The 26,903-nt window shown below is 41.2% G+C and overlaps 1 protein-coding gene across 1 annotated transcript in view; it reads right to left on the bottom strand.

The window, feature by feature from the left end:
• The window catches only part of DHRS9 (dehydrogenase/reductase 9), a 34,600-nt gene that overhangs the window by 5,426 nt on the left and 2,271 nt on the right, over nucleotides 1-26,903 (bottom strand). Inside the window, exons 2-6 of the mRNA XM_081851743.1 lie at nucleotides 25,543-25,769; nucleotides 20,423-20,774; nucleotides 18,061-18,319; nucleotides 17,021-17,184; nucleotides 11,495-11,717 (exon numbers count right to left, since the gene is read on the bottom strand). Coding sequence (XP_081707869.1) covers nucleotides 11,495-11,717; nucleotides 17,021-17,184; nucleotides 18,061-18,319; nucleotides 20,423-20,774; nucleotides 25,543-25,551 — 1,007 coding nt within the window. The 5' untranslated portion in view covers nucleotides 25,552-25,769. The remainder of the gene's footprint in view (nucleotides 1-11,494; nucleotides 11,718-17,020; nucleotides 17,185-18,060; nucleotides 18,320-20,422; nucleotides 20,775-25,542; nucleotides 25,770-26,903) is intronic.

The following is a 26,903-nucleotide window of genomic DNA, read 5'->3' as shown; positions in this document are numbered from 1 at the left end:
GAGCCTAAATACACTTACTTTAGGAATCACCAATGAACAAATCTCAGGGCCTGGTCTGACGATATCTGAGGCCACCACTTTCCTGAGATGACTATCTAAGAAAGACATTGACATTGCCTTGGGTTCCATGGTAGAAGAGAGACTGGATATTAATGCAACAGCAGCAACAACAACATCAATAAATTAAATAAAATGAAGATCACCATCATCATCTATACAATACTCATAGAGTGGGACCTATTTTTGATTATTCAGCCTATATATGATAGTCACCTGTCAATACACTGACTGCGATATCTTCTGAACCATTTTGCCAAGGCGTTGGTTTTGTTCCGTGACTTGTACTTACACTCTGCAGAGATGTCTCTCCAGCTCATTGCAGGGTCAGAACACTCAATTCTCGGGTTTTATGCTGGTTTCAGAATGGATGGTAGTTGGGATTTCAACTCATGAGGCTTCTCAGTAGCATCTGCACAGTTACATCTTTCTGGCAGTCTTGTGATTTTCTTCCAGGCATTTACTGGCACTAGTCAGGTCCTTGAGACGGTGGATATCTTAATGCCAGTGACCCCAGCTGACCCTTTCACTCAGGCTTAGCCTGATTTATATCCTTAATGCATGCTTCTCCCACCTCAGCTGCCAACAGAAGGAGTGCCAATTCAAATTAGAATAACTTTTTGAAATCTGAAAGCTGCCCCCTGCTCATTTGTGTGCAGATCTCCTCCCTGTACTGTTCAAAGAATAAATAGATTAAGAAATGATTTGAGGGACTTGCCATCTTGTGGGTGTTAACTGCACAGCATCCCCAATAAACTATTCCATTCATTATCTGGCAGGCAGGTTTTTGGACTTGAATAGTAGAACCTGGCTACATATTTGAAAATTTGAGAAACAACACATGTAGGGAGGGTATCATTACTTCTCTCTTTCTCTTGGTGATCACTCGTAGCCGAGTAAGATTGTCTTCCATAAGCACTGTTTTAACAACGAGTCCATAAGTGACTGTGGAGGCCAATTCTGGATCCACACATCCTTCCACAGTGGGGACATTGGTTCGCGGGTGGGAGTTGATTATGGTGTGGATTTGCCAAGCGTTCCTTCCTCTTAGCATGTTTCTCCCTTGCATTCTGAGTTTGAGTGTCTTCAAAGTCCATGACACCTTTGGTAAAGGCTGTTCTCCAACTGGAGCACTCACAGGCCAGTGTTTCCCAGTTGTCAGTGTTTATACTACTTTTTTTTAGATTTGCCTTGAGACAGGCAAACCTCTTTTGTTGACCACCAGCATTACGCTTTCCATTTTTAAGTTCAGAATAGAGTACAGTGGTACCTCAGGTTAAGAACATAATTTGTTCTGGAGGTCCATTCTTAACCTGAAACCGTTCTTAACCTGAAGCACCACTTTAGCTAATGGGGCCTCCCACTGCCGCTGCACCGCTGCTGCGCGATTTCTGTTCTCATCCTGAAACAAAGTTCTTAAGCCGAGGTACTATTTCTGGGTTATCGGAGTCTGTCACCTGAAGCGTCTGTAACATGGAGCGTCTGTAACCTGAGGTACCACTGTAGTTGCTTTGGAAGACGATAATCAGGCATCCGCACAACATGTATTATAGCCATGGCACCAACAGCAATTTGAAATTCTGAGACAAACTCTTGATCTGATGTGAAGCTCTGGATCAGAGTGGAGAATGAGTATGGGGAAAGCTAGTTTTATTGAGTGTGTTGGGCTCTGAAATGACCAAGCAAGTATGTCTGCCTCTCTTTGAGGAAGAGGGGGAAATTGCTCCACCAGACAAGCAGAAATGCTCACACTGATAAGGAGATCTCATTAGTGTGACGCTGAATTCTTCTCATGGTGATTTACTTGTTATGCAGTAAATATGCATATTTATCCTATCAAGTTGCTTTGTTCCCTTTTGCAGCAAAAAATAAAATAAAAATAAATTATTATTTTTTAAAAATAAATAAATTGAGTGAGAGTTTTGAACCAAATGGCTTGTCAAAGTGATTCATTCATTTCAGCAGCTAAATCTAACAGCAACCTCAGGAAGTTTCGGAGTTCATTTTAATTTTGATTGTCTTTTAAACAGATAGTATATTTAGCTATGTCGTGTCTGTGCTAGTAGGCATTTTACTGCTTTTGCAATGGTTTATAGCTACTAGAAATACAGATTTATGAATGACTTCATTTGTTAGTCAAAAGAAAACTTCCAAAACAGAATCACATCTCACCTGTGCCTGAGATAACACTCTGGCTTCTTCAGAGATCGAAAGAAAACTCAACGGAACTGAAATGACTGAAGCAATAATGGAAATTGCTTAAGCAGAGTGTGGGCTGGTGTCGCAACATTTATTCAGCAAGAACGAAAAGTCTGTCAGCTTCTTATCTATAGCAGGGATTGTGACTCTCCAGATGTTGTGGACTACAACTCCCATCCGCACCAAAATAGTCAATGGTCAGGTGTGATGAGAGCCGTTGTCTAACAAAATCTGGACGGTCACATCTTTCCAGTGCTATAGAAAGCAGTTCTCGAAAAGTCAGCATTTCTCAATGATTCTGTAAGTCCTATCTGATTTTGGAACTCTTTCTACAGCTCCTGGAATGTCTGTGAATAACACATTAAAATATTTACCTCAGGAACATTCTTACCTATGAATTTTAACATGGAAACACAAGACACTTGACAATCAAAGATATTGTGCATGTGCAGGGCTGCTTAATGGTTTAGGTTGTAATTAGTTTCAGATGAAAGATACAATTGCAGCATGAAAGATTTGCTATGCATACTGCAAACATATATTCTATGGGCCTCGAAAGTTTTTTGTACTTTTTCACGAGCCCATCGTATAATGAATGAGAGATTTATTATATAAACATACTCAATGCTGTGGGGAATGACTAAAATTAGTGTTTAGTTACACTGCACTTTCTGTTTTGCCTTCTTATCACTGGTAGTCAAGTTTGGGTCACACCCATGAAGATTGGATCTTGAATTCATAGAATTGGCTCACATAATCAGTTGACTAGATCTTATACTCATTTATGCTCCGCCCCGTAGGAATGTGACTCACCTATGCTTGGTCTCACTTTGTAAAAATACGTCTTGTGAGGTAAGTGTCATCTTATGGCGAAGAAATAGGTGTGTGATTTCTGTGGAACTCCTAAAGTGCTTCTGAACAGTGAAGTGGTTAGATAATTTAAGACTCTGAACAGAATGACCTTTTGGAGACCCACCTCTTTCGATGGGAAAGCGTGCTAATGCACACAGCTTCAACTATCAAGGCTGCCATATTTTGAAGAGCAAAATAGAGGACACATTTGCCGACTTCTACTTTTAGCTATGTGTCGCTATGACGACTCTCATTTTACATACTCCTGAAAAAGAGGGCGTGCCCTGGAAAAAGAGGACCTATGGCAAGCCTACATAAGGAGACTCTTTTGACCAGCTGTGGGGAGACTTTGGCCCTCTAGATGTCGCAGAACTACAACTGCCATAATCCCAGGCCATTTGCCATGCTTGCTGGGGCTGATGGGAGTTGTAGTTCAGCAACATCTGGAGGGCCAAAGGTTTCCCATACCTGCTGCTTTTTTTTTTTTTTTTGTAAGATGCCCTTATTTCATAATGTGGTAATAATGATGCTCAGCTGAGTGGGGCCTGGACTTTTGCCTCAGCAGCACCACTGTTTCTGGACATAGGATATTCCCAGCAACTGGGATTCAGAGGCATAATATATCTGAGAGTAGAAGCAGCTGTTGATAACCATGTCCTCTGTCTATAAGAATTTATCACCTTTACTCAGAATAAAGAATTAGACATCTCTTGAAAACAAACAGTTCTTTACTGATTCTTTGGCTATGAAGACATCACAGCTTTAAAGCACATATCCATAGTTTGTTATGGGTGCTTGGAATTATAGCTATTTGTGAGGTAAACTACAGTTCCCATGATTCTTTGAATGTACTTTTAAAAATATAGTGTGTATTCAGCCTTCATTGCTCAGATGAACAAACTTCACTAACAGGCAGTCATTAATGAAAGATAATGTACTTTTATTCAACATTTAATTCCAGAAAGGTGACGCGGGTTGCGCTGTGGGTAAAACCTCAGTGCCTAGGACTTGCTGATCGTAAGGTCGGCGGTTCGAATCCCCGCGGCGGGGTGAGCTCTCGTTGCTCGGTCCCAGCTCCTGCCCACCTAGCAGTTCGAAAGCACCCTAAGTGCAAGTAGATAAATGTGCTGGCTCGCCAGTTGCAGCTTCGTCACGCTGGCCACGTGACCCGGAAGTGTCTTCGGACGGCGCCAGCTCTCGGCCTCTTGAGCAAGATGAGTGCGCATCCCTAGAGTCGGTCACGACTGGCCCGTACGGGCAGGGGTACCTTTACCTTTACCTTTACTAATTCCAGAAAGACAGTCAGGGGAAAGAACCTCTGTCTGTCTGTCTGCCTGCCTCTGTTGAGACCTACATTCCCTCAGAGATAATCCATCAGGAGCCTCATGCTAGTACAGTGGTACCTCGGGTTAAGAACTTAATTCGTTCTGGAGGTCTGTTCTTAACCTGAAACTGTTCTTAACCTGAAGCACCACTTTAGCTAATGGGTCCTCCCGCTGCCACAGCATGATTTCTGTTCTCATCCTGAAGCAAAGTTCTTAACCCGAAGTACTATTTCTGGGTTGGTGGAGTCTGTAACCTGAAGCATCTGTAACCTGAGGTACCACTGTAGTGGCACAGTCAGGCTGCTAATGCATAGAACCAGTGACAAAAGTCTGGATTAACTGGATTAACGGGATTAACTAATCTAGAATAAAGGCTGCCCTGTTTTGATTTTCACCATGGCTACATCAGATTAGACTTTCCAGTCCTATGGAGGTCTCCAGAAAAGTAAGCACCACAAAATTTTATGGGGTTACTTTAAAAAAATTCAACTTTTATACTGAATAATCATGTAAATAGATCTATGTGGTATAACCAGGTTTTTTTTTTTCAGCCTGGACTTGCCAGAACTCAGTTCCAGCACCTCTCAGGTGGGCGCCATTACCATTCTAAGAGAATGAGGGAGGTGTTCATGGCGAGTTCCAGCTAGACTTGACATACGTGTGGAAAATTCCTGACGTCCTGATTTTTGGGTATAAAAATGGTGTCAGGGGGGAATTTTGCTGAAACAGAAAAATGTCAGGGAAAACCCATATGTATGGGGGAAGCAGTGGAAACAGCTCCAAAAGCTTAAAATCACAAAAAAAAAAAAAATTGGGGGGGGAGGTTCCCCTTAACAATTTGGGTTTGTTCCCCAAAAAAGTGCAACAATTTTGCGGGTGTCAGGAATTTTACTTTTTGAGATATACCAACCCTAGTTCTGTTACCTCCTTTTCTAGAAAGATAGCACTGGGCATTACAAACAAACTTTTTTAAACCACTGAGATAACGTAGTCAAATCTGGATCTAGGAGCACATGAAGTTGCTGATCCTTTAGTGGGAACACATCCTCATCCCGAACAGGCAACTGGCACGTCTCTCATCTACAGCAGTTCTATCTTGAAAGGACTGAAACTCTGTTAATTGGCCCACATCCAGCCCTCTGTTTCATCCAGTGCTTACATAGCCACACCTGACTCAGATATTATCGAGAAATGAGGCTGGGCGTCATCAGCATAGTGATTGGCACCTTGTCCTGAAACTTCAAATGACTGCTCCCACTGGCTTTACATAGATGGAAAACAACAACAACAACAACAACCCCAGTGTGTATCTGAAGAAGTGTGCATGCTCACGAAAGCTCATACCAAGAACTGACTTAGTTGGTCTTTAAGGTGCTACTGGAAGGAATTTGTTTTGTTTTGACTATGGCAGACCAACACGGCTACCTATCTGTAACTGGAACAACAACCCCAAGAGCCATGCTGGATCAGGCCAAGTCCAGCATCCTGCACTCTCAGTAACCAACCACTTGCTTATTGGAAGGCCACTAGCAGGCCCTGAGTGCAGCAGCACAGAGAATTTGGGGAGAGTTTGGTACCCAGTGGCACCCCATACTGCAAATACCAGGGGGCCAGGGAGCTCTCCCTTGGTGCTATTCTCTGGACATGATACTCTAGGTAGGACCAGAACCACCTTAAAACAGTGCCTCCAATATCCACCCCAATGTACTGACTCAGAAATGATGGCATGATTGATGGTGTCCAAAGCCACTAAACGCCCAAGATGCAGCAGCAACAAGGTCTCATTTCCCCTGTCTCTTTGTCTCTGTCTCTTGATAGAGACCAAGATTGATTCAGTTCTGAAACTGATTGGAATAGCTCCAGATAATAAGTCTTCTCCAAGAATGCATGCATTAAAAAACCATTTTAAAAAATCAATGAAAAATAAGAAGAAAATGAACAGGACGGGGGGGGGGGGGACTGATGGGATGGAAGAATTGGGTAGCTTTGGAAGGTGCTGGTGGTGGGGGAACGGTGCCATGTAAAGTGAAGCTCAAGTCACATGTGACCCCTTATAACAGGTTGCCAATCTGTATTATGCACACATATACCTGAAAGAAAATCCCATTGAATGCAGTGAAATTACTTCCCAGTAGACATGCGTAGGACAGCGATCCTGGGGTTGAAATTTCTGAGGATAATTTTTATTTTTTTTATTTTTTAGGAAGCTTCCTTAATTCAAGGGAGGCCAGACTCAATGCACAAATACATGCAAATTACTTCCATCCAGGGCAGTGTGAGATCTGGGCAGTTCTGTCCTATCAAACAAGGGGTTGTTACTATCAGAACTGATAGAACATAAAACCTGAAGGAGCGTCTCCACCCCTGTCCTTCAGCCTGAACACTTCAGTCCAGCTTTGAGGGCCTTCTGGCAGTTCCCTCACTACGAGAAGAGAAGTTACAGGGAACTAGGCACAGGGCGCCCACCCTGTGGAATGCCCTCCCATCAGATGTCAAGGAGACAAATAACTATACAACTTTCAGAAGACATTTGAAGGCAGCCTTGTATCAGGAAGTTTTTGATGTTTGATATTTTATTATGTTTTTATATGTGTTGTTAGCTGCCCAGAGTGACTGGGGCAACCCAGCCAGATGGGTGGGGTATAATATTTTTATTATTATTATTATTATTATTATTATTATTATTATTATTATTATATGTGAGGAGGGATGTCTGAAATCAGGTACTTGTTTCCTTTGTATGTTCTTCAACAAGTTTTCAGTGTTGTCAGAATAGCAGAGCTTAGTGGTGATTTGCTCATGGGGAGATAACAGACTAATGTTATTACACAACAGGATCACTAGTTACTGACTGGAGTTTTTCAAAACAGAGGAAATGTGTGTTTGGTCATTAATCTCTAGCTCCTTTTTAAAGACTGTTTGTCTTGCCTTATACAACCCACAACACCACCAAAGGCAGACAGATGGACTAGAGTTCTTTACTCTGTGGGCAGCATAACACATTGCAACTGGGAGGCTTGTAAGTTACTTATTAACTGTGAAAAAGGACACTTGCTTTATTTTCAGCCTGAGCAATGGAGCTAAACCTTAGGTTTGCTTGAAAGACACTTTTATTCTGAAGCCTATTATCAGATGCTTAAAACGATTTCCAGCAAAGGTAATAATAATAAGTAGGACTGGCCCAGGGCATTTTGGCACCTGAGGCAAACCACAAAATGGAATCCCTCCTTGCCAGGGAAGAAGGGGTGAGTGAAGATCTACATCAGGAACAAGGGGGAAATAAAGATCTACATTGGAATCTGATGACCCTGCAGATCCTGCTGCCTGAGGCGGTCTCCTCACCTTGCCTCATAGGTGGGCTGCCCCTGATAATAAGGCTATATAGGATCTAAACATAGACACATGGAAAGTGAATTTGGTGAATTCCTTGAGAATTTCCCCAAAATCTTGCTCTTTATTTCCACAGATCTCTGTTTCTCAAATAGAGTAATTAATGAAGTAGCCTAATAAGAATACTTAAGTACTTTGTGTACTACATAACGTGATTTCCTGAAGGTAGGCATGAGATCTCCAACCTTGGGGCTAAACCAAAAGTGATCAGGCTTTCAGGTCACCATGAAACCAACCAGTGACAAGTAAGTTCATGGGGCCATCCCATGACTATATTACACACCCTGGAACTTGTAGTTCCATCAGCCCAAGGACTTGTTTGACATGACAACTGGCTGGTCTTGATTCTCAAAATAGATCAAAAGGAAGTTTATATTAATTGGAAATTCTGTTATTCCACAAGAAACCATTGCATATCAGTGTTATAGAAACATATGGACTAATTTAAGGCTTTATTTTAGAGAGTAAATTAAACCACTATTTATATTGGCCTGTTTTGGGATTATCCTCTCCATTTATTTTTGCAAAGGGGTTACACCAAGTGTGCTGATACCTCCCTCTTTTGTGGGGATGGTACTGTTTTGGCCATATAAGGACAAGCACTTATAGAACAGACTTCACTATTAGTATACATAGGATGATTCCTAAGGGAAAAAGGTATGTTTATTTAAACAGCACTGAACAGTTAAGAATCACAAGCTTTTTGCATGTAAACCCACCAAAGGCTTTCATGAATGACAGAGGAAGCAAGCAAACACAATTGCCCATTGCATGGAAAGTGCAAAACGGAAAAGAAAAAAATAGCTTCAGTGGTTTTGCCATGCCTAAACTGAGATAGAAATATTAACAAGACACAAAAGTAAAATTTCATAGAGCCCACTCTAAAATCCATTAGTCTGTAACCCTACTCAGAGTAAACACATTGAAATTAATAGAAATGGCTAACTTGGGTCCATTTATTTCAGTGGGTCTAATCTGTTTAGGACTAACATTGGATAAACCTATTGCACTTCAGGCACATTACTCTGATAGTCTTCAAGTATTTATTCTATGAATGCCCTTATGTCCATTGGAAGGAACAATTATAAACATTATACCATTGTGTGGGACAAGTATGTTGCTTCTAACAAAACGTTACCAATATTTACAATGTACAAATAACGTAATATTGAAATACAGAACAGTATAGTTTGTAGCACACAATAAATTAATGACTCCTGCACGGAAAAAACAATAATACAATACATATGATAATTCTCTGAGATGCACTAAAATGGCTATTTTAGCTTTAACAGACTCTAAAAATTAGACCGGACAGATGTTTTTATACGGGCTGCTATTTGAGGAGCTTTCCTCAAACAACTGAAAGTTGTCCACTCACGTTGCCATTCTGAATTTACTCTACATTGCAAGCTCTCCTAATGCAACACTAATAATCTGTTTCAAATGTGAACACACAGAGCTTTCCGTGTTCTACAGTCGTGATCACAGATGTGTGGACTGGGGTACTACTGGCCTTAGAAGAATACAACTGGATATGTTGCGCACCCCTCCTAAACAAACACACACACACACACACACACACACACACACACACAAGTATAATTACTACAAAGCAATTGGAGTGAGGATGCAGTTACTGTTAAAATTCGTGCTCCGTGATTGCAGTCATAGGATTGTTGTCTATCACATGACAGTGGATGTTTTGACTCCACAGAGTAGGAAGTGATGGAGACAGGATGTTTGTGTTACTGTGTTTCACGAGTGGGACTATTGTCCTTTGTTTTTTATCTTTGCTGTCTGGTGCTAGAGAGAGAGGGATCCATGTTGCAGTGCTCCATGTGTGTTTATATGTCAATAAAGTAGATTAGCCAAAATGCTGAGGTCTGTTACGCAAGCTGCAAAGACTCAGCGGCTCCCTAAGTGTGCCGATGTCTGTTGGCATCGGTCGCTGTGATGTCCGGGCTGAAGAAAGCTTTTGAAGCTCCCGGACGATTGACCAGGAGGGAGAGAACATGCCAGTCGGGCATGTGTCTCTGCCAGGGTCCTACTTGAGCGTAGGACGAGCTCCTGACAGTTACACCCAGTGGCGTAGCGTGGGTTGTCAGCACCCGGGGCAAGGCAAGTAATTTGCGCCCCCCAACCCGTGGATTTGCGCCCCCTAACCCTAACCCCCAGATGTTGCGCCCGGTGCGGCCGGCCCCCCCTGCACCCCCCACGCTACGCCAGTGGTTACACCCCACCCAGCTGCCCACCCACTTACCCAGATTTTGGATCAAAGCTGGAGGAGGAGGATTCACCTGTCTCAGGACTCTGTCCTTCTCTGGAATATCTAGCACCAACACCACCATAAATAGGGTGACCTGCACCACTTGAAGAGAAACCTGCCCCATGGTTTGAGAACTGCTGAGATCTCGGCGCAGTTCACAATATAAAAACAGAAGACAAAACACAAAATGCATAATAGAAACAAGAACAACCAACCCCACCCCCCAAAAATAACCCCCTCCCTGCAAGGTAAACCACCCACAGGTAAATTTTATAAGCCACACAAAGAACTGGTTTGCAGATTAAAGTTCAGCTCCAAGGTCCTCTTTTTCCCCCCACTGAAAAGTCGAAGACAACTGAAAGTGTATGCCCGCCATGCAGCAGAATCTTTATGTCTCCTACTGCTCAACACTTATAAACCCTTGGATGAACCATCTACAAGGTAAAGGTAAAGGTAAAGGTAAAGGGACCCCTGACCATTAGGTCCAGTCATGGCCGACTCTGGGGTTGCGGAGCTCATCTCGCTTTATTTGCAGAGGGAGCCGGCGTAAAGCTTTGGAAGAGTCAGGATCACTCATTGCTCATTAGGGCCGGCCCAGGACATTTGGCCACTGATTTGGGAGTCTCAGCCTGCCTCATGGGCCGGCCAGGCCAGCCACTCATTCAGGAAGGAGTTGGCACACTTCTGCTCTACTAGCCTCCCCATAGACCACCCTAGCCAAGCAGCCTGGGTGTAGGGCATGGGATATGCGCTTCCAATCTTCAGATACGCAAGGGAACACATTCTTCAGAAAGGAAAGATGTTCTATACATGCTCAGGGGCCCTTGGAAGCCATCCCCCCAAAGGATCTATTGCCTTTGGGAAGAAAAGAGAGCCAAAATATGCTCAGAGGCATTTAGCACCAGAAAATGTTTGTTAAGGAAAAATGGGACAAGTCATAAGTTCCTGGGAAGTCAATAGTACAAGTCAATAGTATTTTCTGTGCGAGGAGAAAGAGATACCTCCCAGGTGTTGGGTAGAGCTCTTAGGAGGAACCAGGCTCTGTTAACAGGTTGTAGTATTTGCAACGGGCATAATTATCTGTGTACTTTGACAGCATTTTGACAAACTAATAATTTCAAACTATTACTCGAAGAATATTTGACTGGTCGATTCACTAAGATTTATTTGAGTTGGCAAATGCTAAGCCTGAGTCATCTAGATCTGCCTTCACTACCACTGGGCAAAGCAGTCCTTATGACAACTGCTTTTTTAAAAAAGGGGTAAACAAGAAAAGAGAAGCAATTATTTCCAACATCTCTGCATGCTTGATCACCTGTGAAAACAGATGTATTCATCTTCATTGTTCGGTACGCACAGCTTGAAAAAGCACGAGCTGGAGTTTTTTCGGATGCAATTTTACACAGCATTTGGGTCAAGCAGCTGAACTTTGTTCTTCATGAGTACAAAGTCCTGCACAAACGATGGCATTTTTGAAAGTGGTAGCCAAAGAATCTTAGCATCCATGCCTGCACTGTATCGGGCCTTTGGATATTTGCTCATTAAGGCATGTTCCATGCAATTCACAACCAATGAGATGTCTGTATTCTGACACAGCTTCACTAGTTTCTCCTTCTTTACTGCATCTGCAGAGAGAATGAAACCAGGAGAGGGAGGTAAAATATATGCAGCAATAAGCTTCAAGAGTCTTAATTCTGTGCAATCCTTACTTATTTATTTGAGGTACTGTTGACGTGGAGCTAGTTTTGCACTGTGCAAAGAGCATTGGCATATTGTTACTTGCATTTAAATAATAAGGCTTCCTATCTCCTTTCTTTCCCTTCCCTTCTCTCTCCATTATCCAGCTGTGCTGCAGGCAGGACATGGAAGTCTTTGCAAGGTCTATTGGCATTGTGGGTAATCCTTGGGACGATTCCAAGGCCTACCACTCTTCAGTCATGATGTATACTGTGGAGCATGAAGTTGAGGGAAGGAAGCAATAAAGCTTCCCTCCTTTCTACCACATGTTGTCGCTACTGCATTCACCTCTGGTAAATGAAGGGAAAGATTAGGAGTGTGCTTTGACCGTGGGCTGGTGGAGATGAGAGGAGGTTGAATGCTAGGAACTCTTCTCTGCCCTAGATATTGATCCGAGCCACAGAAAATCTCTTTTAAAAATTATTATTCTCATTTTTTTCAGTGAGACATATTCAATATATTGACTCAGTCACAGTGTTCTCCTATTTTTTGAGGTGCCTTTTTGAGTAACCTGGAAGTTAATTTCTCAACCAGGCTTGGGTGAACTTTGTTTTTTTTTTTGTTTTTTTTTTTTGAAAATCTTTATTAAACAAACTTTTTTTAAAAAAACATACATCCCAAAAAATAAGGGTACAGATACAATTACATTTACAGAAACAAGGACAAACAAAAAACAGAATACATAAAAAAAAAGAAAGAAAAAAACAGGACCTCCATCCATCTCAGTTTTGGGATTACATAATCTTATACAATTTCTGCAGTTGTTCTGACAGTATCTCTAAACGTCGTAAGTGTTAACTACTGTCTACTGATATATTGTTAATTCCCAGATTAATCTCAATATAATTTAGGAATTTGTTCCACTCATTTTTTAATTTAACCATATTATGGTGCCTAATTCTTTGTGTTAAACTCGCTAGTTCTATATATTGAAACAATTTCACTTGCCAGTCTCTAATCGAAGGTATTTCGGGAGATTTCCACTTCTGTGCTAATAAAATCCTTGCCGCCGCTGTGGCGTATTGGAAAAAGGATTGGTCTGCGTTTTTTATTTCCTCCTCAATCATACCCAAAAGAAACACCTCGGGAATTTTAGGGAAATTATACTTCAAAATCTTTTTCAACTCCTCGTGGATTTGTCCCCAGAATCTCTTAACCACCTCGCAGGTCCACCAAACATGAAAAAAGGTTCCCAACTTATCTCTACATCTCCAACATAAATTATCAGCATTCCTATACATCTTTCCTAGCTTTGCCGGGGTCAGATACCAGCGATGCATCATTTTTTCTAAGTTTTCTCGAAGGGTTGCACAGGCCGTAAACTTCATACCCTTTTTCCACAGTGTCTGCCATTTGTTGTAGTCCACCTTGTACCCGAGATCCCTATCCCATTTAACCATCGCTCCTTTCACCACATCCTCTTTGGTGTCCCATTCCAGTAATTGTTTATACAATTTAGAAAGGAGTTTATTACTACTTTCTAGGATTTCCACTTGGTATTTCGATTTTTTTTCACTCATCCCTAGTTTTTTGTGTTCACCCCACAGTGCGTTGATTTGGTGAAAGTGTAGCCACTCCTTAATTTTGTCCTTCATCTCCTCGTAAGGCCTAATTTTCCATCCCTCTTCCGTTTTAACTAATAGATCTTCATACGTCCACCTTTCACCTGTCATATTTAATTTTTTAATTTTAACAATGTCAATCGGGGAGAGCCACCAAGGTGTACCCCTTTCAATCACATTTTTATATCTATTCCAGACTTCAAGTAGCGGGCCTCTAATGATATGGTTGGAAAAGCCCCTGTGGACCTTCCCTTTCTCCTGCCACAGATAGGCATGCCAGCCAAATCTTATATTAAAGCCCTCTAGGTCTAGCATGTCTGCGTTCTTTAAAATGGCCCATTCCTTTATCCAACACAGGCAAACTGCCTCGTAATAAAGCTTTATATTCGGGACTGCGAAGCTACCTCTATCTCTAGAATCCGTGAGATATTTAAACTTGACTCTGGCCCTTTTCCCCTGCCAAATAAACTTAGCCAAAATTTTTTGCCAATTCTTAAAGCAGGTGGTACCTTTAATTACTGGAATATTCTGGAATAGGAATAGTAATTTCGGGAGGACACACATCTTTATCGCAGCCATCCTTCCTGTCCATGATAATTTCAGCCTATGCCAAGTATCTAAGTCTTTCTTAATTTCCTGCCATACCTTATTATAGTTATCTTCCACAAGGTTTATATTTTTTGGTGATAACCAGATTCCCAAGTATTTTACCCTATTCACGACCTTGATTCCAATCCTTTGCTCCAACCTAATTTTTACATGTTCATCCAAATTCTTTGTTAAAATTTTAGTTTTTTTCCTATTTAGTTTAAATCCTGACAATTTGCCAAAATCCTCTAGAAGTTCTATTGCACAACTAGCACTGTCCAAAGGGTTCTCTAGAGACAAGACCAGGTCATCGGCGTACGCCTTTAACTTAAATTCCTTTTCCCCGATTTTTACCCCCCTTACATTTGACGTTTCCCTTAATTTATTTGCGATAACCTCCAAAACCATAATAAATAACAGGGGTGACAGGGGGCAACCCTGTCTTGTCCCCTTCGTAATCGTGAAGGGCTTGGATAGATTATTATTAATGATCAGCCTAGCCCCTTGCCCTGAGTATATAGCCTTGATGCCTTCCATATAAGGACCTTCTATTCCTGCCATTTTCATACATTGTAATAAAAATTCCCACGAAACATTATCGAAGGCCTTCTCGGCATCAATGAACATCAGGACTGCCGGGATGTCTGTCCTCATATCTAGGTATTCAATAATATTCAATATGTGACGGACGTTATCTTTCTGTCGCCTATTAGGTAGGAATCCCGCTTGGTCTTTATGAATGTATTTCTTTAGATATTTCTTGAGTCTATTAGCCATAATATCAGCAAAAATCTTATAGTCACTATTGAGCAATGAAATTGGCCTATAGTTTCTTATATCTGTTTTTTCCTTTTCCGTTTTTGGTATTAAAGTAATAAATGCCTCCTTCCAAGAATCAGGGATCCTCCCACCTTGAAGGATGTTATTAATAACGTCCGTAAGCACCGGCGCTAGATATTCCCCTAACGTTTTATAGTACTTCGATGACAAACCATCCGGCCCAGGAGCCTTGCCGGGCTTCATCCTATTAATAGCCTCCTTCACCTCCTCTATTGTAATATTCTTATTAAGTTGTACATTATCCTCTTCTGTTAGGTATTTCCCCCCACCTTGGTCCTGGGTTGAATTTCACATTTTATTACACTCAGCGATACTGACCTTGATACCCAAATCTGATCAATTCTGCCCCAGCTCTGGTGGGGCTCAGAATAGTGGGTGAACTGTTTTATAGTCGGATTTTTATGCCTCCAGATATCAATTAATGCTAAATTCTCTACCATATCATTGAAGGATTTCGGAAGTTTCCCTCGATCTGACCTCCCCTTCTTTTCACTTCTATCCATATCCGGTACTGGAACACCATTCATATCCCCCAACAGAATTAATTTATGATCTTCAAGCTCTAACAAAATACGTTCTAATTTCTCAAAAAACTGAGTTCTATTTGTGTTCGGGGCATAGACCGTTACAACATTAATTCCCCCCCCCCCCGGTAATTTAATTGAATTCCCAGTATTCTTCCTTCATCATCTTTACAAATTAATACGGGGGCCCACCTTTCTTTAACATAAATCACCACCCCTTTTTTCTTATTTATCTGCGAGTTAACAAATTCTACCCCCAGTTTTTTATTCACCAAAATATGCTTATGTTTCTTAGCTATATGGGTTTCCTGAAAGCAGATCACATTGTACTTCTTATTTTTCAAGGCTTTCTCAATTTTATTCCTCTTGACCTTCTCATTCAACCCATTCACATTCCAGGACAAAAAATTTAATGTATCAGCTATTATTTACCTTTAACTATTACGAACTCTCTGATCAAAATCTCAAGCTATAAACTGGCGCCTTTATTTCCTGGGGACTCCTCCTCTTCTGCCGCCCCTTCTCCCACCACGGCCTCATCTTCTTCATCTCCTAATTCCTCCACCCTCTCCTCCTTCCCCTGCCCTCTCTCCTGCCCACTCTCCCTCTCTTCCTCCTCTCCCATCTCTCTGGCCCTCACTCTATTTTCTGCCTTCCCAAGATCCTTCTCATACCTTCTCATAAACTTCTCCACCTCCTGTATATCCATCAGTCTGAATTTTTTATCTTTATAGAAGAAGGTGATCCCTTATGGGAACTCCCATCTAAATTGAATACCATTCCTCTTCAAGGCGGCCACCAGATGTCTATACCCTTCTCTTTTACGTAGCAGTCTAACTGGTATTTCTTTGTAGATAATAATAGGCCTGCCATCAATTCTTAATTTGTTACGGTAGCTCGTTCTTAAAATTAGGTTTTTCATCTCCAATGAGTTGAGGATCACTAAGCAATCCCCCAGGAATTTGTTGGTTTTTAAGTGTTGCGGTTTTGTCAATCTAAATATATTCTCTACTGCAAGAGCCATCTCTTCTTCTTTTATACCCAACCACTGGGAGAGTTCCTTGATCATTTTCCCTTTTATGTCCTCATTTCTTTCCTCAGCTACCCCCCTAAATTTGAGGTGAAGCTGTTTTTGCCGCATATCTGCCATGGCCAAATTATCCCAAATCCTTTCTTGTGATATGTTTATTTCTCTTAACTCCTCTTTCATCTTAACTGATTCCTTTTTCTGTTCTCTCATCTCTTTCTGCAATTTTTTATTAGATTCCTCAATTATTTTGGATTTTGCAGATAGCTCTTGAATCTTAGTTGAAAGTTCCTCAACTGCTCCTTCGATCTTTTTGTCAATCATCTCCTGTACTTCTCCCAGTTTACTTTCCATGTGTAGCTCATTTTGCTTAAATTCCTCCTTTATTCTTGCCCATAAATTATCTAAATCTTTAATTTCCTCCTGGCGAGATGATTTCCTATCCCCTGGCGTGCCACCCCCTCTTTTCACTTCCTTTCCGTCCTTCCACATCCTTACTAAATCTCTCCCTCAGCAGGTTCACGGTCTTCTCCTCTCTTCCCCCCCCCCAGGCTTGGGTGAACTTTGATGGCATCTCTACTTCTGACTACTTCAGTATTATGTTTAGGCCCTTTCTCCATTAATACAAAACAAAGCAACTCATGGCTTACCTTCCTTTAAGTATTTTTCACCATACTGCTTTTGTATAGTTTGAGGAAGACTGTCCCAAACAGCCATTTTTTGTCTCATGACCATGTCTCTGTCAGAAAGCCCTGTTTTAAACAGCCCTGGCTCAATGCAAGACACATTCACTCCAAATGGTTTCATGTCCTGTCTGCAAAGAAAGTAAAAAGCTGTCATTAATTTTTGTCAATAATGTGGGCAGATTTTTAGAGAAAGCGCTATGTAGATTCTGTCAGCAGCACATTATAGTTTCTGCACACAAACACAAAGATCTTATAAATGAAACTTCTCAGTTTCTATATAAAATGAGTCAAGGTCATGGGATGCCTTTGGAGTCCTTGTGGTAAACCTCATGAATACAAGAGATCCATCATGCATGTCCTCATATCAACTCCTGCCTGTCTCCTTGACATTTAAACCAGATTGTATCTCTTCATTCATTTTATATTAATGGCTCCACCAGATCCCAGGGATCTGGGCCATTCTCTGCAATAATTTGGTAATTGGTTCTTGCTTTACAATTAATGCGCCCAGTGCAACCCAAGAAGACATTGGGTTCAGATGTTCAGCACAGACCTTCAAATCCTTTTCATGATGTGCACTTATGTTTCAAGTAAGATATCATTTGTGAACAGACACCAGACAGAACATGGGCAGGAGGAGCCCATGATTTACATCCAAATAAGTCTAATATACTAATATCTTGTGTACTATCTTGCAATGTAGGAAAAGTGGAGAAAGTGGAGTAAAAAAACAAAACAGATGACCAAGAACTACATTAGTTTTTGAACTGATACATATAAGGAGCACTGTCTCAGGGGTGTACCATTTCGCTGGATGACCCCTGATTCAGGTAGCATGGGAGATAGATTTGGATGGATGTCGGTGGTGGTGAGGGCAGTGGCATGGTGGAAACAGAATTCTACTAAGCCCTGTTTTATCCACTGCATGCAGGCACTGAATCCATGCTCAGTTTGGGTTGAATCATGTATGCATTATGAAGGCCATCCATTAGCTATCATTTTACCTTAAACTGTCGGTGAATGCTTCTGCCCCATATTTGGATGGACAATAACCACCTGAGCATATTGGTAGAACACCTCCAACGCTGGTTACGTTTATTATCCTTCCCTTTGCCTTCTTCACCAATGGCAGCATGTGTATAGTAACATTGATGAGGCCTATTAGATTAACATCAATCGGTGCTTTATAGTGCTCAATAGTCAGCCAGTCAGTTGGTGCTGATACTCCCATAATTCCTGCATTATTGATCAGGCCCCACAGACCTATGGGGGGAGGGGGAGAGAGAGATTTAAAAAAACAAAGAAAAAGATAATTTATTATGTCTGAGAATGAAACTTTTTGGGAGAAATTGATTTCTGTGATTTAACATCCCCATTATCATGATTATTCGAAAGGCAGATAACAAGATCATCATCATAATGGTATATAAATATCATTACATCTATGTAAAAACAGAAAGGTCGTAACAGTAACCCAGCTATGTTAATTGGTAGCAATTCACAATCATGCCATTTCTTTATTCTGAACACTTTAGCCTGAGTGAGCGAGGGCTAATTCACACACGCATGCACACCACTTGACATTTCATCATGCGGAAACTCACTGATGAATGTGTGCGTTGCCACTGCTGAAAAGTATTGTAATATTATGAGGGCAATGTGAAAGCTCTGAATAGGGCAATTATCTCCACACATACACGTAATTGCTCACTCACTAAAGCAATACTTCGGATTGCATCCTGTCATATGAGGGAGCTTGCCATATAAAATAGTAAAGTGCCTCCCCAACGCAGGACGTAGTTAACAACAAATTCAAATCATGAACAGTGGCGTGACCTTAAAAAGAGCAACTTTAAAGTGTTTTGAAATCAGGCAGATATTCTTCTCGTTTTTTTTGTTTGTTGGTTTATGAGAAACTAGCCTACTCCCCAGGACCTTAACAAGAACCTACTGGATCAGGCCAGCATCCTGTTCTCACAGTGGCAACCCAGGTGCCCACGGGAAACCCACGGTCAGGGCTTGAGCGCAAAACAGCACTCTCTGCCCTTGTGGTTTCCTGCAATTGGTATTCAGAAGCAGACTGCAATGCTTTCGACAGTGGAGGGAGAATATAGTTATTGTTCTTAGTAGCCATTGATAGCCTGGTCCTCCATAGATCTGTCCAATCCTGTTTTAAAGCCATCCAAGATGGTGGCCGCCACTGCCTCTTATGGGAGCGATTATTCTAGAGCGCTAGTGTTATGAGACTTGGAGGAAAAAAGACTTTCTTATCCCCTTTCTCCATGCCATTTCATACATTCCTATCATTTTGGTATTCTACTGTCCCCCAACCCTAGAAGAATTCCTGTGGAAAACCCTTATTAAAAATAAGACCACCGTTTTTATTTCTACCCTGCCATAGCCAATACTGCTCCTAATAAGAGTCAAGGTTTGTGTGGCAGTGGCTAAACTAAATTACAACATTGAGTTAGAACACTAAGCTCACAACAGTAAAAAGCCATAATTTTAAAATGCCTGCAATTTCCCTGTAATCATCACCACTTTCTCTACTGCTCACATGCTATTACCCCATACCTACTCAGAAGTAAGCCCCATTTTGTTCAACAAGCCTCTTAATAAGTTTTAGAATTTTACAGCCTCACCCACACTCTGCCACATCATTGCACAACCTACTTCAAATTTCCTTTCTATGCTTTTAAAACATGAAGGCTGTGGAAACAGGAAGGGGGGGAGAGAGCTCACTCTGCACAAAACAGCCAATAAAAGACTTACCAACAATGATATATACAAATAATTTAAAGTCTGGACCTAAGAGACACAGGAAGTATCCACACTTCCTCTCGCCCCACTGCTTTCCCCCAGGAAAAGCTGCTCTTTAGCGCTCAATCGGAGCAAATGGCAATTTGGGCATTCCTCCAGATTGACGTTTGCTTCAATTTAGCACTAAACAGGGGATTTTCCCTGGGGGAAAGCAGGAGGACAAGGGGGGAAACCACTTGGACCCATGCTTTCGAGGCATGGGGTAAACAGAAGTGTGGATGAGCCCTCACCCAGTGGACGGAAACCACAATGCACAGTGATAACTTTATACCCCAAACCGTAAGTTTAATTAAAAACTTGCTTTAAGAAGGAAAGGAAAAACCTAAGAAATACCAAAACAATTCATTGGCTTTTTGTGCAGGTTAGCAGATATGTACCTGGAGGCTATATCTTTAAGGTTGCACAGAAGCAGAAATTCTGTGCACCAAGCCTTCCTCCTTCACAGCAGCCCTTAATTCTATGCCTCTCTTAAATGTGCAGGAGCCCTCTTGGGGTCTGCACCGCATTTAGTAGATTTTGGGAAGAGTGCAGGTGCCTGTCACCTACCTTTATCCCCTACTTCTTTTTTAACATATTCCGTAACTGATTTGATGTTCTCTGTGTTTGTCACGTCCAGTAGCACAGCGTGGAGGTGCCTGGAAGTCTCTGCTTTCAGTTCTGCGGCTCCCTGTTGAGTCTGGCAGGCAGCAATCACTTGAAACCCTTTCTTATCGAAGGTTTTGGCCGCCCGCTTTCCAAATCCAGAGTCACAGCCGGTGATGAACACATATTTCCCTACAAGGTACATATCTTTTAACTTCTGCCCTGCTCTCCATTTCCACCAGACGAAGCAGATGACAAACCACATCAACACGTAGTAAAAAAGTCCGATTTCGAGACCGCTATCTTCCATTTCCTCCTTGAAAGAGACAGAAAGACACGTTACAACAGGCATTTCCCTGCCATTAACATCATTTCCTGACCGTGAAAATCTAAAGGAAATAAAAAGCGGGGGCAACACGGAGAGCCACTCACACTTTCCATCACCAGCCTTTAACTTCTGTTAAAATAAGGAAAGCTTCCCTGGGGGCCAGTAAATAAAATGGTCACTTTGCATTCATCAGTGTGGAAGTTTTAAGTAGTTAGGAAGCATCACAGATTTGTTGCCTCTCAATCAGGCTGTATATGGGGAGTAAAGTCCCTTGAATGCAACAGAATCTGAAATATAGCACACAATGGGGTTGGGCTGAAAATATAGCACTTCATATAATCTTGCCAAGCCTAACAACCACTCTGTAAGGTAGGTCAATACAGTGGTACCTCGGGTTACATACGCTTCAGGTTACATACGCTTCAGGTTACAGACTCCGCTAACCCAGAAATAGTACCTCGTGTTAAGAACTTTGCTTCAGGATGAGAACAGTAATTGCACAGCGGCAGCACGGCAGCAGCGGGAAGCCCCATTAGCTAAAGTGGTGCTTCAGGTTAAGAAAAGTTTCAGGTTAAGAACGGACCTCCGGAACGAATTAAGTACTTAACCCAAGGTACCACTGTATTATTAAAGCAACGGGTTTTGAGACTGAGAAACAGTGGCCAGTGAATTAATGGAGGATGTAAGGTAAGATTTGGAGCAACTTGTCCTTATGTATTGTATGATATCTGTTCTATTGACTACATTAGTATTAGTATTAGTATTATTAGTATTAGTATTAGTATTAGTATTAGTATTAGTATTAGTGTTATCATTAACATTCTGCCTTTTTCCCTGACAGGGACTCAAGGCAGCTTACAGTAAAAATAGGAACAGTTTAAAACATAGGGGAAAAAACAATTAAACATTAATAGAATTAAAACTATACACACACACACATATACACATATATATAAGCTCTATTGTTAGCTGCTCTGAGCCCGGCTTTGGCTGGGGAGGGCGGGATATAAAAAAAAATATTATTATCATTATCATTATTATTATTAAAAACATACAGATAATTACAATGAAATTTTCATTCAGAGCAGTCAGTCCCTAAAAGCCTGTAGGAATAAGGAAGTCTTCACCTGCCAGCAGAAGGGCAGCAAGGAGGGAGCCAGCCTAGCATTTCTGTGGAGGGAGCATTTATACCCTACATTTCTTCCTTTGAACTCAAGGTATCTTATTATATGGGACTTCCTGAACATCCTCACTCAGGCACTGGCAGGTTCTAGGGGTGTACAACTCTGCCAATTTCAGTTTCTCTCAGATTCACACTTTTCCCAGTCTTAAATTCAGTTTGCCACAACGACAGTTAGCTCAGTTGGTTAGAGCATGGTGCTAACACCACCTGTGTCGCTGGTTTGATCCCCATATGGGCCACCTGCATATTCCTGCATTGCAGGGGGCTGGACTAGAGGGCCCTTGGGGTCCCCTCCAACTCTACAATTATATATGTTTCTTTCTTTTTTTTTTTAAATATTTATTAAGGTTTTTTTAGATATAAAATGCACACATAAAACAATCTTGCTTCTATCACAACAAATTCTTCGCTTCTTTGGACTCCCTCACGTCCCCCTCTCCCATTTACGTCGTTAAAAAAAATTTTCCAAACAAATTATCAACTTGTTTACAGTCTCATGTCCACATATTCAAATATAATCTAGCACTTTTTCCAATAAAATTTTTATATTTTCTTTAGTCTCACTTAGCATCAAATTTAAATCTAGTTTAGTGGTGGCCAATTTTTTATAATCTAGCATCCTTCTTAACATTCAAACAAATTACAATGTTTTTGTAGATACATCTTAAATTTCTCCCAGTCTTCCTCCATCTTTTCTTCTCCCAGATCTCGGATTCTGCCAGTCATCTCGGCCAGTTGCATATAGTCCATCAGCTGCATCTGCCACTCTTCCAGTGTGGGTAAATCTTGAGTTTTCCAATTTTTTGCGATAAGAATCCTTGCTGCCGTTGTTGCATACATGAAAAATGTTCGATCCTTCTTTAACACCCTCTGGCCGACAATACCCAGAAGGAAGGCCTCTGGTTTCTTAGCGAAGGTATACTTAAATACCTTTTTCAACTCATTATATATCATTTCCCAGAAGGCCTTCACCTTAGGGCATGTCCACCAGAGGTGAAAGAATGTTCCTTCATTTTCTTTACATTTCCAACATTTATTGTCAGACGAATGGTATATTTTGGCAAGTTTAACTGGGGTCATGTACCATCTATATATCATTTTCATAACATTTTCCTTCAGAGCATTACATGCAGTGAAGTTCAGCCCAGTGGTCCACAACCTTTCCCAGTCCTCAAACATAATGTTATGCCCAATGTCCTGTGCCCATTTTATCATAGCCGATTTAACCATTTCGTCTTGTGTATTCCATTTTAGCAGCAAGTTATACATTCTAGATAGTACCTTGGTCTTTGGTTCTAACAATTCTGTTTCTAACTTCGATTTCTCCACCTGGAACCCTAACTTTTTGTCATTTTTAAAAACTTCTTTAATCTGAGCATAATGTAACCAGTCTCGCACCTTGTCCTTCATTTTCTCCAAACTCTGCAATTTCCAATTGTCTCCATCTTTTTCTAATATTTCCCAATATTTTGGCCATTTGGCCTCCATATTGGGTCTTTTTCGGGCCTTAGCCTCCAGAGGTGAAAGCCACCTTGGAGTTTTATTTTCCAATAAGTCTTTATATTTTGTCCAGACATTAAACACTGCTTTCCTGACAATATGGTTCTTAAAGGCCTTATTGATCTTAACTTTGTCATACCATAAGTATGCATGCCAACCAAAAGCATTGTTAAAACCTTCCAAGTCCAGCACGTCAGTGTCTTCGAGAAGTAGCCAATCTTTTAGCCAGCAAAAAGCTGCGGCTTCATAGTACAACTTTAAGTCTGGCAGGGCAAAGCCACCTCTTTCTTTCGCATCTGTTAATATCTTAAACTTGATTCTGGGATTTTTGCCCTGCCAGACAAATTTAGATATATCTTTCTGCCACTTCCGGAAGCACTCCGTTTTGTCCACAATCTGTAATGTTTGAAACAAAAACAACATTTTTGGCAATACATTCATCTTGATAGCAGCAATTCGGCCTAACAAAGAAAGCTTCAATTTTGTCCAACTATCCAAGTCTCTCTTAATTTCAGACCAACATTTTTCATAATTATCCTTAAATAGACTCAGGTTTTTTGCTGTTATGTTTACCCCTAGGTATTTTACTTTTTTAACCATAGTTAGTTCTGTTTCTCTCTGAAACCGTTCCGACTCTATATCTGTCAAATTTTTTCCCAACACTTTAGTTTTCTGTTTATTTAATTTAAATCCTGCCACCCGACCAAAATCCTGTATCAATTGTAATACTCTTTTCGTACTAGATTCTGGCTCCTGCAGGGTCAAAACTAGGTCATCTGCAAAAGCTTTCAATTTGTATTGTTTCGCTCCGACCTGAATCCCTTCCACCAACCGGTCCCCTCTGATCAAGTTCAAGAGCACCTCCAGAACCGAAATAAATAACAAAGGGGAAATCGGGCAGCCTTGTCGTGTTCCTTTTTCAATTTTGAACTCTTCTGTAACCACATTGTTAACTATCAGTTTAGCCTTTTGTTCTGAATATATTGCGTCAATCCCATTCTCAAACCCCCGTCCCACTCCCATTTCATTCAAATTTCCCTTCATAAATTTCCAAGAAATATTGTCAAAGGCCTTCTCCGCGTCTATAAAAATTAACACTGCTTTTGTATTTATATCTGTTTGCAAAAGTTCCAAAACGTCAATAATGTTCCTAGTATTTGCAAACATATGTCTGCCTGGGAGAAAGCCTGCCTGGTCTTTATGAATTACTTCATTAAGAACTCTTTTAAATCTACTTGCCAAAATGTCTGCAAATATTTTGTAATCCACATTCAGAAGGGAGATGGGACGATAGTTTTTAAGTTGTGTCTTTTCAGCTTCAGATTTTGGTATCAATGTGATAAAAGCTTCCTTCCACGATTCCGGCGCCTTCTTCCCTTCCATAATTTCATTACAGACCTCCATCAATGGTTGGATCAGATAGTCTTTTAATGTCTTATAATACTTGGAGGTCTACAATTATATATGTTTCTAACATTTCTGCATCAGTCTGTGATATATATTTATTTATTTAGGGGGGAAATGCCGTTATGAAAAGTTCACCAGCTTTTTAACATGCATTTCTCAAAATATGCATGTTTTAATGCAGTTTTGCCTAATCTATGCACCTGTTCAAGTCACCCTCCCTAGTCTAAATGCATTTTTATGCACACTTTCCAGACCCAGCTGTGCTTAGCTCATTCAGCATGCTGACTCCACCATATGCCGTCAGCCTGGAACGAGCATGCCTTTAACATTTCCACAGCACAGAATTAATTACAACTATTACTTCACCCATCCTCACAACAAGGACATCAGTATCATCACATCAGAGAGAGGTAACTGAGGTTGGGAAAGAATCATTTGACCAAGGCCATCAAGAGATTTCACAGATGAGCTCAGACTTGTGTGCACCTATTCCTTGCCCTGATTCTGCAGTGCTGCTGAAGGCATTGCTAGCTTGACTTCTTCAGTGCCATGGCTTCAGATCACTAGTACGCATAGACTTACAGCAGCATAAAGCAATCACCTGTTTCGGAGGCTGGCTGAAAACTAAAGAGTGCAAAACAAAACAGAATCCATTTATACATTTACCTCTGTCATGCTGGCTGTGGCTCCTTAGGGAAAGGGTGTTTCTCCTCCTATATGATCTGACTGGATCAATATGCTGTTTGCTTATCTTCTCAGATTAGTTCCCTCTGTGTGGCAGGACTCATTTTAAAAGCAGGACATTGCACACACGATGTTGCGGAACAGAATAGGTAGATGTGGCTGTCTGTCCTCACTTCCTCCGGAATTTCGCTCGCAAAGATGCAGTCAACCTATTGGTGAAATAATTACAGAACAATACAGCTGCTATTTAGTAAGCTCGCACAGATCTGAAATAAGTTTGCAACACTCACTACGGACTAGTATGTTATGAGCCTCGGGTTACAGATGCTTCAGGTTACAGACTCCACTTACCCAGAAATAGTACCTTGGGTTAAGAACTTTGCTTCAGGATGAGAACAGAAACCGCACGGTAGCGGCGCGGCGGCAGCAGGAGGCCCCATTAGCTAAAGTGGTGCTTCAGGTTAAGAACAGTTTCAGATTAAGAACGGACCTCCAGAACAAATTAAGTTCTTAACCCGAGGTACCACTGTAGTTGGGTGTGTTTTTTAATTGTATACGGTAGTTTATAGCTTTCTGCCATTTTAGACTGCAATTCTGGAAGAAAACCCACTGAACTCAATGGAAGCTACTTCCGAGTAGGTATGTATAGGGTTGTACTGTTAATGGTGTAAAACAAGGGCGGGGAATCTATGACCCTTCAGCTCCAGCCAGCATGAACAATAGTTGGCTATGACAGGAGTTGGGAATCCAACGACATCTGGAAGTCATTGCAAACTATCCTGAATCCAAATTTGGCAAGGGGTGTTATAACGCTATTTAAAATAAATAAACAAGAATTTTAAAAGACAGACAGACAGACAGACAGACAGACAGACAAACAAACAAACAAACAAACAAACATATAAATTTGTTCTACCCTGCAAGGAAAATAATCCACCAATTGTGTCATTCCCTGCAAATATTGAACATTCGATACAATTCCAACCCCTCAGAACAGTTTGCATGCAGATACACAGTTACGAAAGTTGTTGATAACAAAGCAACAGTTAAAGCACACCTCCAGTTACATCCCAAACGCCTGGTGAAATAAAAATGTTTTCACTTGCCTGCGAAAGGAGACCCAGGAGGAACACAGGCAGACCTCGCTTGAAGGGTGTGCCTGCTACGACTTCAGAGCCGCAATTGAATAGGCTCTCTTCTTATATCCTCCCCAAGTAGCATGACATTCCTCAACTTCCGTTTGTTTCAAAATCCCCCATTTTTTTTTTATCTAAAATTTATTTTAGATCATCCAGGCAGCTTTTCTCAGACAAGTAAGGTTTTTCAGCTTCATTACTTCCTCT

The sequence above is a fragment of the Podarcis erhardii genome (assembly GCF_964252035.2).
Source record: "Podarcis erhardii genome assembly, chromosome: 1".
In the NCBI taxonomy this organism is placed as follows: domain Eukaryota; kingdom Metazoa; phylum Chordata; class Lepidosauria; order Squamata; family Lacertidae; genus Podarcis; species Podarcis erhardii.
The sequence above is the reverse complement of the archived record's forward strand: the minus strand, read 5'-3'. Positions and strand labels throughout refer to the sequence as shown.